Source organism: Schistocerca gregaria, chromosome 1 (genome assembly GCF_023897955.1).
Source record: "Schistocerca gregaria isolate iqSchGreg1 chromosome 1, iqSchGreg1.2, whole genome shotgun sequence".
NCBI classification, from domain to species: domain Eukaryota; kingdom Metazoa; phylum Arthropoda; class Insecta; order Orthoptera; family Acrididae; genus Schistocerca; species Schistocerca gregaria.
The window spans coordinates 695,642,784-695,660,493 of record NC_064920.1 but is presented as its reverse complement, the minus strand read 5'-3'; the positions used below and the strand labels follow the sequence as shown (position 1 = coordinate 695,660,493).

The 17,710-nt window shown below is 43.0% G+C and overlaps 1 protein-coding gene across 6 annotated transcripts in view; it reads right to left on the bottom strand.

Annotated features, from left to right (window-relative positions):
- Positions 1-17,710, bottom strand: part of LOC126365127 (peripheral plasma membrane protein CASK-like) — a 1,978,716-nt gene that overhangs the window by 1,224,222 nt on the left and 736,784 nt on the right. For all 6 annotated transcript variants that reach the window (XM_050008118.1, XM_050008119.1, XM_050008120.1 and 3 more), the window contains exons 4-5: positions 8,060-8,137; positions 4,818-4,993 (exon numbers count right to left, since the gene is read on the bottom strand). In XM_050008118.1, the coding sequence (XP_049864075.1) occupies positions 4,818-4,993; positions 8,060-8,137 (254 nt within the window). The remainder of the gene's footprint in view (positions 1-4,817; positions 4,994-8,059; positions 8,138-17,710) is intronic.

The following is a 17,710-nucleotide window of genomic DNA, read 5'->3' as shown; positions in this document are numbered from 1 at the left end:
AAAAGAACTGTTCTGTTGCAAAGCTGTCGTTGTGGCTACATCAACGCCACTGAATGTTGATCTGTTCACTTTATGACCCCACGACACTCACATTTCACTTCATATGCTCTATGTACGAGAAATATTATACCAAAAGTATTATGAACCGGTTCCCTTTTCCCACACCTCTGTGATCCTGACTGCCCTCCTTTTGCCCGTTTCGTCTGACAAATGACAAATTGGAAATACGTACTACTGCGCCCTCCTTGGTGATGTGTATACAACTTACAGATAATAACGTCGAACTTGTCCAATGAGCCCCTTGGCTGACAAACGTTAGCGATTTCACCAACATACGTTGCATACTCTAGCACATGATGCACTGCCCCATTGACGATTATCGCACCTATTATTCAACATAGAACGTTTGTTGTTACCATACTGGAGCAGGCTCTTCTTCCTGACACGAGTTACAAATGACGGAAAACTCTAGTTACCACGTGCCTTTTATTACCCCATTCTCCCTCACACATTTCTTGAGTGTTCTGGCACCGTTGCGGAGTCAGGACCATTGCAATAGTGTGTAACGACAATCTGGAGAAGACCCCTGCAGCAAGGCTGCTTCGACTAGTCCTGGAGGTGTCTGTGACGTGCCGGATGCGCACCACGAAACGGGCCGGCGGCGACGTGGGCTCCCCAGCGCAGCGACCATAAAGCAGCTCGCTGTCCACTTTTAACGCCTGCCCGCGCCCCGCAGGAAGGCCGTTATGTATAATGGATTAACTGCGAGCTGCTGAACTGCCGTCCGGTCGGGGCTCGAGGCCGCGGGTGGCACAGCTCGAGGAACGCGGCTGGAGTGGGCCTGAAGAGGAGAGCTGTGCCCAACTTCCAGTCGCTTGTTTGACGCTGAGGCGGCGCTCTCCGCTCTGAAAGCACGCTCTTGATGTCTTGCCGCGAGGCCCAGTTAGGACCGGTCTTAGTAACGTATACTGTAACCACTTATGGGCAGTGTTGAAAACCTCTTAAACAGACGACAAGCTTATCTCAAGTGACACTGATGCGGTGGGTGTTTATCCAGTCCTTGTATACACAATAAACGCGAACAGCACACTTTTACGTTAACGTATCAAATAGTAGCAAAAATCTTGCCAGAGGGACTGCCTTCTGGTAACTCACGATGTTTATCCTAGTCAGACAGAGACTGGCAAGTATCATACTGCAGATAATACTTAGCCGTTACCGATACCTGCCTTGCTATAAAGCGTAGGTAACTTTTGCAAGTGAAAAAAGCAAAATTAAAAAAAAAACTGTCGTCACTTGAAAATGAGTAAACATCCTCGTGAGGCCCTGAAAATAAATACCAAAAAACCATTTTTATTTACAGCACACATTATCATAAACAACTTTCATATTCGTGATGCTTAGATGCTGCTGCAGTGGCTTGACGCATCTATAGTTGAATTCTTCACATGTGTCTTTCATATGATAAGCTGGTATCCGCAGTGTAAGTCCATCGACAGTTAAAGGTATCAAGAAGCACACAACGTCAGTCATGTTTTTCCGTCCGTATGTCATGGACTTTGCTGACGTTTGCGACGCGCTCCTCTGGACAGTTAACGGGCTGGAGTGGTCGATATGCTGACGCGGAGATCACCGGAAGTGCCGTAACCTGATTTCCCAGGAACTTCGCGCAGCTGCTACTCTTCCGGCCTCACATTTTTGCGGCCCGTGTTGGAGCACGTTTATTGTTTTTATTTATTTCTTCATGTATTTGTCCATGCCCGTAGAAGATTTCTACATGAATGTTTCTTATCGACTTCGAGGATACAAGGGCACTGCATTAACTGTAAAATTACAGTTGATTTCACAGTAATTGTTACACATTCATTAGTATGTACTGGATTTTCAGGGGTTACGACCTTTCCAAAATGTCATATTCTTGTATTTCACTTTTATATCAATTCTTAGTGCTTAGATTTTATTTTATGTTTATTCTTCACGAAGATTTCGTGCATTGCCCTGATGACACTGACTGTAGAAACAAAAAATTGTTCAAATGGCTCTGAGCAGTATGATACTTAACATCTGAGGTCATGACTCCTCTAGAACGTAGAACTACTTAAACCTAACTAACTTAAGGACATCACACACATTCATGCCTGAGGCAGGATTCTAACCTGCGACCGTAGCGGTCTCGCGGTTCCAGACTGCAGCGCCTGCAACCGCACGGCCACTTCGACCGGCCTGTAGAAACATTCGAAGCGAAGAAATTCGGAACACTAAGAGCCAAGGCAGGCTTGCCACAGTGAGATTTCTTCGTTTGAATCTCACTCGGGAAAGAGAAGTCGTTAACACTGGTCAAGATTCCATACTTTCACGGCAAACTGCGCACAATGGTTCCCTTTTCGGCGAACTGGCGCTTGTACTTGATTATGAATCACGATCCACTATAAGATTTCACCGAAAATAATTCCAAATAATTTTTACATTTCTTTGCTGTTTTTCTTTCATTGTTTTGTTCAAATTCATTCACCACACATACAGTGTGACGAATAAGGACAACGTTATTCCTATGTACGTTGGTGGTAATCTTCTACGGACTGGGGCACATAAATGAAAAATAAAAACAATAATCGGGTTTGGATCACGGGATGCAAAAGTGTGAAGACTCGACCCTACCATTGTACCACTGCTTCCGCTGAAGACACATGAGACTTCTGGAACACACTAGCCGTAGTTTTCTCAGCCGGCCGGGGTGATCGAGAGGTTCTAGGCGCTACAGTCTGCAACCGCGCGACCGCTACGGTCGCAGGTTCGAATCCCGCCTCCGGCATGGATGTGAGTGATTTCCTTAGGTTAGTTAGGTTTAAGTAGTTCTAAGTTCTAGGGGAGTGATGATCTCAGAAGTTAATTCCCATAGTCCTCAGAGCCATTAGAACCATTTGAAAGTTTTCTCAGAAACGGTCGGATATCTACGTATCAGCAGACACACACATAATCACTTATTTTGAGTCGTCTTCCACCGAACGAAGTTTCTAGGAAATCAGGCTATGGCACTTTCTGTGTTCTCATGGTGAGCTGAGCCCACACTGCAGCGGGGCTGTCTGCTGTAATACAGACTAATTGTGAAGTATACTGAACTTTCAGCAAATCCATATACGTAAATGGCTTAACATAATGTAACAAAACTCCTAAGTTTTTTGTAACGTGGTGTCCACACGTTAGTTAGGAAAACAGCCAACTGGGGCGTCACCGACCGTAGATGCTGAAAACACCAGAGAAAGCATTTTGTACGGTAGAATTTGCCCTATGCCAGTCAGTAACGAATATGCAGAGATCTTCCCGTGACGAGTTTCACGCGACACCAAATGTTTGCAGCAGTACAGTGAAATGTTAGAAAAAATTCGAGGAGGATAGTTGTTCGTGCGATTCAAAACTCTGCGGCCGACAGGCGTGAAGTTGGGAAGGGCCGAAGTGAAGTGACACTGCGAAATCCCGCTGGGTCTAGCTATCGATCTGGTGCAGAACTGAGCATCTCTCAGCTAGTACTGCGTAAAATCCTTCGGAAGCGTTTAAGCGTGAACCCATACAAATTGCTGCTTCTGTAAACCATAAGCCATGATGACGAACTGCGTCATCTGCAGCTGTGCAATGATACGGAGAAACATCTTGAAAACGTCGACTTCACACATAAATTAATCTTCATTCAGCCTTCGAGAAACGTGAACCGACAAGAGACGCATATGCGGGGGTCAGAGAATCCGGACGGGATTTACAGATAAAGTTAACGTGTTCTGTGCCACGTCCAAAACAGTTTATGGACCCTTCCTCGCTATCAAGTACCTTGATATGCTGCCTTGAAGTCTCCCGTGAGAACGTGACTCTGACAGCAGGTGTCTCATACTTCAACAAGGGGGCGCCTTTCTCCAACTTTGCGTGAGAATACTTGAATGAGACGTTGCCACACGGCTGGGTAGGCAGAGTCACTGTCGCCGTCCCGGTGCTACGCTAGTGGCCACCACGGTCGCCACACCTGACACTTTGCCGCTTTTTCCCGTGTGGATACACCAAGGGTACATTATACGTTCCACCTCCACCACAGAACCTGGAAGACCTGCGACAGTATATCGCAGCAGTTACTGTTTCAGTCACTCCTGATATTCTTTGTCGATATCGGTAGAAATGAAGTACCGATCATATGTTTGTCTTGTTACGAATGGTCCACACGTAAAACTTTTATGAATATTATGAAAAAAATGACTTTGAGAGGTTGTCTTTCACGCACTGTATCGTTTGTTAGCTTGTTCTCCACCATTTGTCTGTACTAATTTCTTGAAACGTTTCACGGACTTTGTAATTACCCCGTATAGCAGACCGACGTCTGTGGTGCGGCAGGCTCAACTCATTTCTCCAGCACGACGGGACAAGCGAGCCAGCGTGCGAGACGCAGCTTGGATGGGCTGAAACCTGCACTGCACACGGCTGTACTCGTGGTAAAGGTTGACACAATCATCCGGGAGGAAATTGTTGTTTTCATGAATTCCATGACTGAGTATCTAGTAGATCTGGTCCAGGTAAAGCGGTCGCGATGAAATAAGCTGTGACCTTGTGGTTGCCCGTAGTGTGCGCGAATATCATTTGAGTGGTCAGTGACAGTAACGCGATGACGTGCCACACCAAGTTAGTAAGTACACCAAGGTGACTGAACTGCGCGCTCGTCTTATGGCCTCTGTCTTCAGTGCAGTTGTTCGTTGGAGCACGAAGCAGTATATTCCTGTAAGTGCGCTGCGAATTACTGCAATAATCAGCAAGGCGCATGGTGTGTGTTGTGTACTCACCGCCGTTGATCATCTGGCCGTCTTGCAGCTGGATGGCGACGCCGAAGCCTCCCAGCTTCACGGGTGCAGAGTTCTCCTTCGTGGCGAGCAGGACGCAGTGCGGCTTTATGTCCCTGTGGATGATGTCGTTCTCGTGGCAGTAGCGCAGCGCCTCCAGGATCTGGCGCATGTAGTGGCTGCGAACAGGCGGCGCCGGCTGTAGTCGGCATTACTCGTCATACCGTCTTCACGGTTGCTCGAAATCAAAATCTGGATCACATTCGCGGACCCATTATAGGAAAAAATATATTGAAAACGGTGGTACTAGATAATGACTTACGCGATTAAAAGACGAGCACAGGGCCACGTATTGTTCACTGCTAAAAAAAAAAAGCATTTTTGCCAGCGAATTACCTCTACATCTAAATCGAGATAAACTGTTAGCTGTCTTTATGTATCGCTCTTTACTGATCTTTCCCCCTTTGTCCTTTTTCCGCTCACCTCTTCTGACCCAATAAATACCCAAAATTACAGTATGTCTCTGTTCCACCTGTATTCGTTGGAAGCTCTTTTTTTCCAGCTTTTCCTACACGACTCTTAATGCCTTCAGTACGCTAGCACGCTTCAATTGTAGCACGTATTATGATCAGGCACGCTCGCAAATTAAGTGCCCCTTTCTGTTTTTCTGCCTTTAAACCGAGGCACAGTTTCGGAACAAGGGAAGTAACGAATAGAGGCCAGCGCTGAGGAAGAGCGCAAGTAACTGCATTTTTTCCTCCACACTGTGGACAATCGAAAAGATTAAACGGACCACCACCTTGCTTCCGGAGGTCTCTGACGCAATTATTTCTGGAATAAGCTACCACGGGCAGTGTATAAAACTACTACACATCTGAGCTTTTACACAGACTGCATTTTTTCCGCCCAAACATTGAATCGCAGGATATATTTCATCCATCTACCCTGGGCGATCTCTTGTTAGTTGCACCACTTACCTGGTGCCTTTAGACCTTCTGTCAACTTAGTCATTCATTCGCTTATAAATGTGCCTGCTGACTGCTTTCAAAATGGCGCCGCGCTTTCAGTTATTTTTGGACACACACGTTCGTCTTATTTACTATTTGAACAGATTCGCCGCGGATACTGTAGTTAATTTGCCGTAACCTCAATATCCGTCATATTTACGTTTATTCTCTAGTTGTGGAGTCTCCTCCGTTCTTCGATGGCTGAAACTGGGACTGATCGATTGAATTTACTTGAATTTGTATTTCAAACATAACAACGCAATTAAGGTCCGATAGGTTTCATCCAACCCGAATTGCAGTACACACTAGCATTTTATTAAGGCGGCCACAGAACAACTTATTCTCATTTCTAAATTGGCTTTTACTTACATGTCGTTAAGTCGCTGCATCCAAATATGTGACTACTCACATTTATTTATATTTGTCTTTAGGAAATATCAGTTCCAGCACGTACTGCCAATATCTTTCTATCACCACATGCTTGGCATTCTCAGAGACGGGCAGCCATTATTCTTATAAATTGTGTATGAACCTGGTCTCTTCGTTTCCAATTCCTGGTAACAGGCTAGCGCTTGTTTTTATTTTCAGGTACTCTTACACAATTTCCCTAATTTGGGTACCAACTAAGACATTCGCCCTTCCGTCTAAGCTAATAGATACTGTCTTAAACAATATATTTGACAAAATGTTGGTGGTATTTATATGGTGCGTAAAAGTGTCCAGTGACTTGTGATTCTAATGTGTGAGACATTTAAATGAAGTTCTATAAATCATAAAATCTTCTCTGAAATACTTAGACGTCCAGCGCTTTTTGGCTGCAACCCTGTGTGTGATTTCGTCTGTTTTCTGTATGTCTAAACAGAAAAGAATGAGCTTCGAATCAAGTTTATCAATTTTTTTCACAAATCTGTTTTGGGCAATAATTTCTTAGTAGTACGTCGTACTGATTGGAAATCACATTTTCATTCGCATATTATTTCCGGTTTCTATTTCATCAACTTTAACACAAGACCTGGAGGACACAGTTTGTACACGTTTAACACGTTCGGCTTGTGGGGTTGTCGTCTGCTAATTGCTTTTTTTGTGTTATGTGGGTATTTTATCACTAGGCGCTCGAAAGGTCAACTGTTATTTGTGACGATTATAATGAAACAAGTAACTTCGGATGACCAAGTAGATCACCGATACTGTTCATACTAGCCATATTGTACAGTAATGCCTTTGTAATGTAGTATGTTAACACCGCTTATAGTTTCACAAGTGACCCATGTGACATTTGACGAAGGGATTTGATATCTGGAGGTCGGGAATATCTTAGCAGTAAATGGGTGTCATCGGTGGTCGCCAGATGAATGATTCCCACTATTTTCTAAAATAACAATGCTACGGGTCTCACCATAAACATCATCATGACGAATAACATCCTTTAGTAAGATATCGCTACCTCCCTCCCCCCCCCCCCTCCCCTTACTGTTGTTATTGGTGATGGCGCTGTAATATGTTACAATCATACCTTTTTGCAGCTGAAAAGGTGTTTTTGACAATATAAACACGTTTAAAAATTTATATATCCGCTTTATTGGACGACATAAATGCGCTCAATTATATCTCGTTCAAGCCATAGATTTTGCTCAGTTAGATGCACAAACAAAGCGGATACTAAGCGCACATATTTTCAAGTAGTACGCTGTCCTAGAAGGAAACAGAGTGTTGGGGTACTCCGGTTGAGACCAACGACTTTCAAGACTTCCTTTGGTTTACAGGGAAATGTAACTATTAATTTCCTACGACATTTTCTCAATTCATAATTGTTACCCTTAAATTAATTAACTGGAATTTGGCAGAAACCTAATGAGCGATTGCTTGTACTGGAGTATTTTACTGCGAAACAGCTAAAATCGGTGACTAAATGGTATAGTCACGAAACCTTTTTTTTTTAGTACTGCCATGTACCCGAGTCCTCCACGGCGACTCATCTGAGAACGTAACTAGACACAATACTGAGCGGAGTAACAATCGCAAAAAAAAGTCTGATGACGACTTTATTCACTCAAAACCGGTTACGTGTTCACAAGAAGTGTACTGTATTAACATGTTTCGACTAACTTTTATTGCATGGTGTTAAAATGGCAGATATGCTGGAAAATGGATCAAAATAAAATTGTTCACTTAGCAGTAAAGTTTATGGACGTCCGCTCTTAAAGAGTACGGTTAGCTTTCAAAGTTACCAATTCTTACCTGGCGACCGCCTCGCTGTAGACGAAACCCGCCATGGCTCGACGGACGACCTCGAAGCACAGGTCAGACCCGTCCATGCTGGAACACAAGCACATGCTGTGTTACGACAAATGGAAGTGGAAGCACTGGTCTTGCTAACGATGACTCTGTATCACATTTCATTTCATTGCCAACAGGAATGCTCTTAGCGGCTAACTCATCCTCCTCAACGACAACGAAGAAGACTGTACTCGTTGCTACCGTTCCTCAGTTTCTTTCACTCTGGCCACCACATAGAGTAGACAATACGTTTTCTCTGCAGTTGATACCTTGGAATAATGTACTGAGTACGAAATAAAGAGCCGACTAAAGGCTGCCAGTGTCCTAATAAAGTCTCTGTAAACAGGTGATGACAGTGTAAAAATTGAAACGTGAGAGACTAAATGAAATTACGGTACCTAACAGTGATGCTGGTATTGTGATACAGTTCTTCCAGGAGTAGTATCCTCCGCCATGTACTCGAGACTGGTTGGGAGTTTATATGAAGGGATCAGTCTCTGACACTTCAATTGAGTGAACTACACAACAGATTGCAATACACTTGGTAAATTTATTATAATAATCATGATCGTGAAATTGAATTCCGGAGTCGCTGATGATGGTATATGTTTTATTTGTAAAGAAGAAAACAATTCGCGACTCTGCTGCTTAGTTAATTAATTCTCAGTCGTTTACTTAATATGCAAAATGCATCATGGACTGAAAGATAAACTGTTTCCATCCAAACCAAATCCATTGACTAGATCGACATTATCTCTAGGAGTGATATTAGGATAGTGATAGATATAGTAAGTGTTCCCAATCACTACACAGTCAGCACGGTTGTGACAGTTAAATGCTGCACTGAGCCTGTTTTGCGGCTTCCTATGCCGTTGCGGGTACTGCACTGTCTACTGGACAACACTCGCTATTTATTTTAAGATTTTTTCCAACATGATGCTCCCTAGGACTGATCTGCGAAACCATTTCCCAATCTCATTCAAGGGTGTCCTTACAAAGAAACGTCCAGGTCGCAAATTAACTTTTCCTTGTCCTTTAATCTTGTTTCTTCGAATAGTAATCGTTACTTCAGTTTCTGTATCGGTAATGATATGTCACTACAGAATTTTTCAAGCTAATTAATTTATAAATTAAGATAAGGCTGTTCATTTTAATTTAATCATGTATATCTCAGGCTTAATAGAAATGGAATAATGCAAATAACTCGCTTGTAACTATCATTATACAAAAAGGTTCACAAGATAAAAATGTAAAATTCAGCATAAAAACAACATGCAAATCCAGCCAAAAAGCTCTGTCATCAAAGCATATTTTCAGCCGTGTTGTGTGAGTGATGCAGCTTTCTTTCCCATAATCAGGTCAGTATGGAGTTACTCGTGCTCGTTGCCAGTCAGAGCTCATCATAATTTAATGCAATAGCAGCTACAATGACTTTAACGAAAAAGACAGGAACACACAGTGACAACGTAAGATTATTTAACCCTCTATTGCATTACTTTATTTAGGAAACCACTTCCAGTTAAAGAAAGTTGGGTGGTATGGTCTGACACAAAAATACCGCGGAACACACTGAGCATAGAAACTCTGATTTAATTTTTATTTATTCAGTATTTTAGATTAGTTGTCATGTGCCAACAAACCGATGATGCTAATTAATCTTTCAGTTACAGAGATATGGAAACTTAATCTGCGGTAACATTAAGCATCATTTGACATACCTTAAAAATCTAACTAGATGTGTTTCTACTAATAATTTCCGGGTATGCAGCCGGATCCCGTCGACATTCTGCCACGATATTTCGGCCCAGAGACGTCCGGCCATCATCAGGTGAGTACACAACTACTGAAGAGCCCAGGTGCAGTCGCGGTATTTATACCGATTCTCGCGCACGTGTTGACATGCGCGGCATAGCCGAGTTGTACGTGCTGCCCTCGGTGGTGAAAGTAAAAGATCATCTAGTCATTGAGTATCGAATGACGCTGTCTATTCCGCTGTGAATGTATAATTTTAATAACAGGATTCCAAGTTTTATCCAGTTGAAAGCCGTTGTCACGATTTATAAGATTATCGGCAAGACGTATTTCCACTGATTCCTTGATTACGGAATCCCAAAATCCGGAAACCGGAGCTAAAATTTTTGTTCCATTGTATTCCATTGAATGTCCCAATGAAATACAGTGCTCTGCTACTGCCGATTTTGACGGTTGCCGCAGACGGGTGTATCTTTCATGTTCTGTACATCGTTCATGGACAGTTCTTGTCGTCTGGCCAATATATGCAGAGCCACATTCACAGGGAATTTTGTAGACGCCTGCTTTCTTCAGTTGTAAATCGTCTTTAACGGATCCAACCAGGGCCCGGTTCTTTGCTGGTGGACGGAAGATAACCTTGATTTTATTCTTCTTCAGTAGTCGGCCTATTTTCGACGACACATTCCCGGCGTATGGAAGAAACGCAGTTGATTTAAAGTCGTCATCAGCGTCCTCAGTGCGCTGCTTCTTGTTATGACAGTTGCGCATGGCCTTTCTTATTTGGCGTGAAGTGTAGCCATTCTCTTTAAAAATCTTCTCCAAGTGTTCTAATTCTGCGTGGAGGTTTTCATCGTCCGATATTACATGCGCTCGATGTATTAAGGTACTGAGAACACCGGCTGTTTGTGCTGGGTGGTGGCAGCTTGACGCCTGGAGATACAGATCTGTGTGAGTCGGTTTCCTGTACACAGAATGTCCTAATGACCCATCATTTTTACGGCATACTAGCACGTCTAGAAATGGTAAAGTGCCATCTTTTTCAATCTCCATCGTGAATTTGATGTTCTCATGTAAAGAGTTTAAATGATGAAGGAATTTCTCCAGTTCCTGTCTGCCATGAGGCCATACAACAAAAGTATCATCTACGTACCGCCAGAAGACCGTAGGCTTTAAGACAGCAGACTCAAGTGCTTTCTCCTCAAAGTCCTCCATAAAGAGATTAGCTACCACAGGGGACAAAGGGCTCCCCATGGCGACGCCGTCTGTTTGTTCAAAGAATTCGTCATTGAATAGAAAGTACGTTGAGGAGAGTATATGTTCAAACAAGGCCGTCATTTCTGCACTGAATAAGTTACCAATAAGATGTAACGATTCCATTAAAGGCACTTTGGTAAACAGTGAGACCACATCAAAGCTGACTAATAAATCCGAGCTGCTAAGCTTAACTTCCTTCAAGCGACTGACAAAATCCTCGGAATTACGTATATGGTGGCGACACTTACCCACATACGGCTTTAGTAGTGAGGCCAGATATTTTGCTGTAGAATAGGTGGCAGCACCAATATTACTCACTATTAATCGTAGTGGGGCACCATCCTTGTGTATCTTGGGAAGACCGTAGAGTCTTGGTGGTACTGCATTGTGTGGTCTCAATCTCTTGATAATTTGTTCAGGTAGAGAACAGTCGTTCAAAAGGGTAGCAGTTTTCCTTGATATTCGTCTTGTTGGGTCCTTTTCAATTCTGCGGTACGTGGAATCATTTAGCTGACAATATATCTTCTCGTTGTAGGCTTCCCTTGTCAGAAGAACTGTGGCGTTACCCTTATCCGCAGGCAGTACGACTGTGCTAGTATCTTCTCTGAGGCTGCGGAGAGCAGCTCTTTCAGCTGGCGAGATGTTACTCCGTTGTGGCGCACATTTCAGCAACGTTCGGCAAGATTCACGTCGAATTTCGTCTGCATTATCCGCAGGGAGACGTCTAATGGCTTCCTCAATGGAACTGATGAAATCCGTTAAAGGCAGTGAAACAGGAGTAGGGGCGAAGTTTAAACCTTTCGCAAGCACTGACATCGTCGCATCGTCAAATGATTTCTCCGTAAGGTTCACCACGGATCGTCCAGAGATAGCTTCTTGCGGCTTTCTTGTTACGAGTTGGCTAAACTTCGCACTTTGCCTGTTCGTACTGTTCCTGTGAGCCCAGTCTGCCTTGGCCCAGGATACACCGTCAATCCAGTCCCAGCTAAGAGAAGAACATCTTGCTGCAATCTTCAGATGTAAATAATATAAATTCCTGGCAACAGTGTCTAACTCACGACGCGTATAACGGATTCGTTCTCTTAATAAAGCCAGACTCGCCTTGCGTTTTATATTGTTGGCGGCCACACTATTAATAAAATGAACAACTCTGGCGAAAGTTGGAATCAAGTTATTGTTTCTACATTTCAATAAAAAATTTAGTGAACACAGCAACCTGGCTCTCTTCTCACGTAATTTATCCAGTACGTGGATATCCTGAACCATCTCCTCCCCGTAAAGGTATTTGATGTGATCTAAGTAGCAGAAATAATTCACCCCTATAACCACTTTCGCGTGTGATTACGTACACTTGACCTTTATCTTAGATATTGTTTTTCAACTGTTCCTGCCGACGTAATGATGCTAAACACGGTGCAGCGGGATACAGGCAGATTCTGCGTGTTGCCAGGGGCCAACTTCATGCATATGGAAGTGGTTTCCTGAACATACGTAAAACTTACGCTTTGTTGTCAAATAGCAACAACATGCAATACGCGGTTAACGTTTTCTTGGTCCCGCGCCGACTTTCCTTTTTAGTTTTGTTGCGAGTAAGTATCCCTGCGTATCTTAGCATGGGCGTTTGGACTGCAAGATGGTCTTACGCATGTACAAAACTATCCAGTTTCATAACATTGGTGCTAAAAGATTTGTTGGCACACATTAAATCTAATTCCGCACGCGTACGTCTTTCTACCAGTAAAATAGGTGGCTTTACTTGTGGGACATTACTTGTCTCCGCGTCCGAAGGCACGCTCCAAATGTTGCCGATGGAATTCTCGTGGTGGAAGAAATGTTCTTCACCAGAGCTTCACCAATAATGGAAGGAGACATGACAATTATGATCAACAGACGGTGAGTGAACAGTGCTCGCTGTCATCGCTTTTCAGCCTCAAATGGCTGTGAGCACTATGGGACTTAAAATCTATGGTCATCAGTCCCCTAGAACTTAGAACTACTTAAGCCTAATTCCGCACGCGTACGTCTTTCTACCAGTAAAATAGGTGGCTTTACTTGTGGGACATTACTTGTCTCCGCGTCCGAAGGCACGCTCCAAATGTTGCCGATGGAATTCTCGTGGTGGAAGAAATGTTCTTCACCAGAGCTTCACCAATAATGGAAGGAGACATGACAATTATGATCAACAGACGGTGAGTGAACAGTGCTCGCTGTCATCGCTTTTCAGCCTCAAATGGCTGTGAGCACTATGGGACTTAACATCTATGGTCATCAGTCCCCTAGAACTTAGAACTACTTAAGCCTTAAGCCTAACTAACCTAAGGACATCACACAACACCCAGCCATCACGAGGCAGAGAAAATCCCTGACCCTGCCGGGAATCGAACCAGGGAACCCGGGCGTGGGAAGCGAGAACGCTACCGCACGACCACGAGATACGGGCTTTTCAGCCTCTCTGCATTTCCTTTCACATCATTTCATTTCATGTTCGTCCCCAGCAACATACACGTAGACCAGCGCACCCTCACTCAAGGCGTTCACTCTTACAACACACCTAACACTTGCGAAGGTCAGAGGTTTCAGCCGGGCAGCGCTCAGTCCTCTCCATTAGGATAATGTGAAGGACAGAACAGTGCGATTTTGTTGTTGATCGCTCACTGAGCAGATACCACTTGATTTCTTTCCCGGTATCAATGGGTGCTTTTCTTTACCGTAATCGTCCCTTTCATCCTCTGCGTCAAGTTAATGATTGTTTAATTACACATGTAATAATAGTCAAGAGGAATAACGGCCTCCAAAATAGCGCAGGAGGGTGACAGCCGGTCGTCATCTTCTTACTTCTGTTTTGAAACATACTTCATTTTATTCTTTGTATGAGACAGAATTCTAAATCTGATACTACCGCTCAAAAATCTAGGATAAGGTTTTAAAGATAACCAAGCTGATGACCGTTGTGAGACAACAATAAGACACTGTAGCATGTAATGTGCTATGCCAAGTTACCAAAGTAAGCTGTGCTGATTTAATTTATTCGCGTCGCAAACCACCTAAAAGGATAACTGTATTTTAAGAAAGTTTTTCCACACATTACGACGAAACGGCAGCACAGTCGGAAAATACCGAAGTTATTGTCGATTTAGAGGCACTGCAGTAAATATCCGAAAGTTTTATTTTGTCTTTAAAATTGCGGAGGAGAGTGCCACTCTTTGAATAAAGGAATCGGCGGATAGCGCTTTAAAGGGATGCCTGCTCCATTATTTCCGTGCCGACAGCTTTGCACGGCTTACTCCAACTTGTTCAAGCGCATGCGCAAATGAAGATGAACGGACGCGGCTCGTTGCGCAGTACAAATGCCGCTGCCTCCTGCCGAAATTCTCATCTCGGGTGCATGGGGTGAAGAAAAGAACAACGGAACAGGGCGAGAAAGCCGACCAATCCCCGCGCCCCTTCCGCGGGCTGCCACTCATTTTCTTTCCGAGCCGCATCTTTTTAATGAACAGCTCGCTGTGTTTGTGACTAGGCACAACCGCCGAGCGCCTGTCGCAAGGACTTGCTTGCTAGCAGGTCATCCAGTAAAAGATGTACAGCTGCGCCGTACTTCCTTTATTCCCAGTATGCTTCGTACAACATTCTAGTGTTCACCCCTAAGTTTCCTTGTATACGGTTAAGACTTAAATAAAACGTTAAATCCAAAAGTTTTCAAATCTACAAATCATGCAGACATATTCATTGAGGACTCCAGACCATCGGTAAACAAGGCATGGTACGCAGAAGCTTTGCTCCGTCACCACTGATATTAATCGTATTATTTCAACAATTTCATTTGCGGTTTATCCTGGTAATGAGTGAAAACTTACAATTAGAGAGGGACGACTTACTGGTTTCGCAAGTACGCAGAAAGAAGTCGCTATCGAAATACTACTAAGTAATTTAAGAAAACTGCTTGGAAATTGTTAGTAAACCACGATAATTCGTCGACGTCTACTACAAGGTATTAGACGGGCGAGTATCAGAGCATTAATAAGTCAGCGGTTTGCTTCATTATCCAGACAACACGTTTCAGTAGCAGTATTTGTTCCGGTGGGACATGATACATTGGCAAGCTGCATCCTTTTAGATTTTTTTTTTGCATTTATGAGGGGGGAATATCTTATTTCAGTTAAGCATAGTTTTTAATTTCTACGTACTTCACACCCGTACTTTGTTAGTCAGTTTTTAATTATTTCATCCCTTATTTTCCACTTTTTTGCCTGTTCGTGTGTCTGGTGATTACGTGTGCAACTCTAATTCATGGATGTGTGTGTTCATAATCTTTTTGCATGGTGTGAAGTATGAAACTCGTGCTATGATGCTCTTTTTTAGTATGATTTTGCGCCTTCTTTTCATAACTAGATGGTCGTAATTTCAATTCATATTTGCAAATTTCCCTGATACCGCGTCTTACCTCAATCCTCAACATGCGCCATGGGCTGGTAAACTTGTAATACCGCAGTCAGCAAATCTCTCACTTAAACTACTTAAGGATCCCAAGTTCGAAAATAACGTGGCGTGAGACAATTTATTATTCCGAATTTAGTCTCCATAACCCAACGCTAGTTAGACGGGGAACAAATATATTAAGTTTTACAATGGCCCGGTTTCTTCTTTTTTCTAAAATAAAAAAAAAAGCGAACAGTGAGGGACGGACCGCCAGCAAATGAAAGGGGGGAGGGGGGGGGGCGCACAAGGCCGTACATCGTTCAACGTCCGACATTCCAATTTGTATTATCTTCAATGCCTCTTAAGTAAGTGGCTAACAAAGAGGTTCCTGCACTAAAATTGAATGATCAGTTGCAGCACGACGAACACATTCGTAACAGTCCACACTCAGATCGTTAGGAACATTAGTCATTAACTTCTTGGCAATTTCCTCCTGAGATGTCTGCATCTCTTGACTTACAATATGAAGTTACGTAGACTGCGTCATCTGTGCATCTATAATACACTCGTTCATGTTTTCTTTTGGAAATTTTGGATAATAGAAATATGATGCTCATAACACGATTGAAGAACCCCATAATATCTGATTACAAGGTTAGTGAACATCTGGAGCACGTCACGTCGCGTAAGTATTTCTGTGTAATACTAAGAAGCGATATTAAATGGGACGATCGCATGAAATTACTATTAAGGAAGGCAGTTGCAAGACTTACCTTTGTTGAAAGGGTTTCTGGGAACGTGCAGAGCATCTGTAAGGGAAAGCATTTGCAATTCGCTATCCAGAAATTCTCGAGTATTGTTGCACCATTTGGGATCCTTCCCAAGCAGACATGATACCTGACATCAAAGGAATCCATGACGCTCTGCTGATATCTTAACAGGACGCCTTAGCTCATACGGAAGTGTATCTGATGTACTTCAGGAACTTGAATGCGAATGCTTAGAAGAAAGGCGACCTAGCTCTTACGAAACCCTGTCGAGTAAATTTAGAGAATGTGCATTCGATAAAGACTGTAGGACCGTTCTGCTGCCGGGCAAAAACCGGGGAAAACTGTTCATTCTTATTTCACTAGATAAATCACAGCACCAGCAACGTGGAAATCGAAAAAATGCTAATATTAACTGTTTTTACGAACTAAATTTGTAATATAAATTCGAATATTACCTACTGAATTAATATAACGGTAGCTAATACGTTCTTAAACAGTTATTTATACCGAATTTATCTACAAGAAAATACCATTGCTAAAAATACCACCCCCACCACCACCACCACCACCCTTAGAAGGATTAGGCTGTTGCCTATTCTAACTCACAAATAAAATCATTCCCATCTTTTTCTAGGTCTTCCAAAATCTCTTTTTCCGTTCGGCATTTAGTTCAGGATATTCTGAGGAATACCCGAAATTCTCATGAGGTGGTTTTCCAATCTTCATGATATTTTTGAATTTTTTCATTCATGCTTAAAATATTTAATTCTGTTCCAACCTCTTCGTTTCTAATCATGTCTTTTCTTGTGCAGCCCTTAGGAACGTCACCTCAGCAGTCTGAATGTTGTTTTCTTGTTTTTGTGGTAACTCACCTATCGATTCCGTAGGATAACTCAGGAACCGCGGTTACTTTACAGATTTTCACGACTGTTTCTTTTTTGTACTTCACGGCCCATTGTTCTGCTAATGGTACCACAGACAACTTGGGAAGTATTTTATTTTCAACATCGGGGTCCAAATCAAAACTTATAGCACATCCTAAGTAAGAGATTTGAAACTCTTTTCTAAAACTGAATTATCCAAAACAATTTTTGATCTGACTGGATATTTTCCTCGCATTGCCATTATTCTTGTTTTGTTACTAGAAATATTAAAGCTGTACTTCTTGCAGATTTCGTTTAGCTGGTATAGTGAGTTTTGGAGGGCATCTAAATTAGAGTTCTCGCTTCCCGCGCCCGGATTCCCAGGTTCGATTCCCGGCGGGGTCAGGAATTTTCTCTGCCTTGTGACGGCTGGGTGTTGTGTGTTGTCCTTAGTTTAGTTAGGTTTAAGCAGTTCTTAGTTCTAGGGGACTGATGACCATAGATCTTAAGTCCCATAGTGCTCAGAGCCATTTGAACCATTTTGGCATCTAAATTCT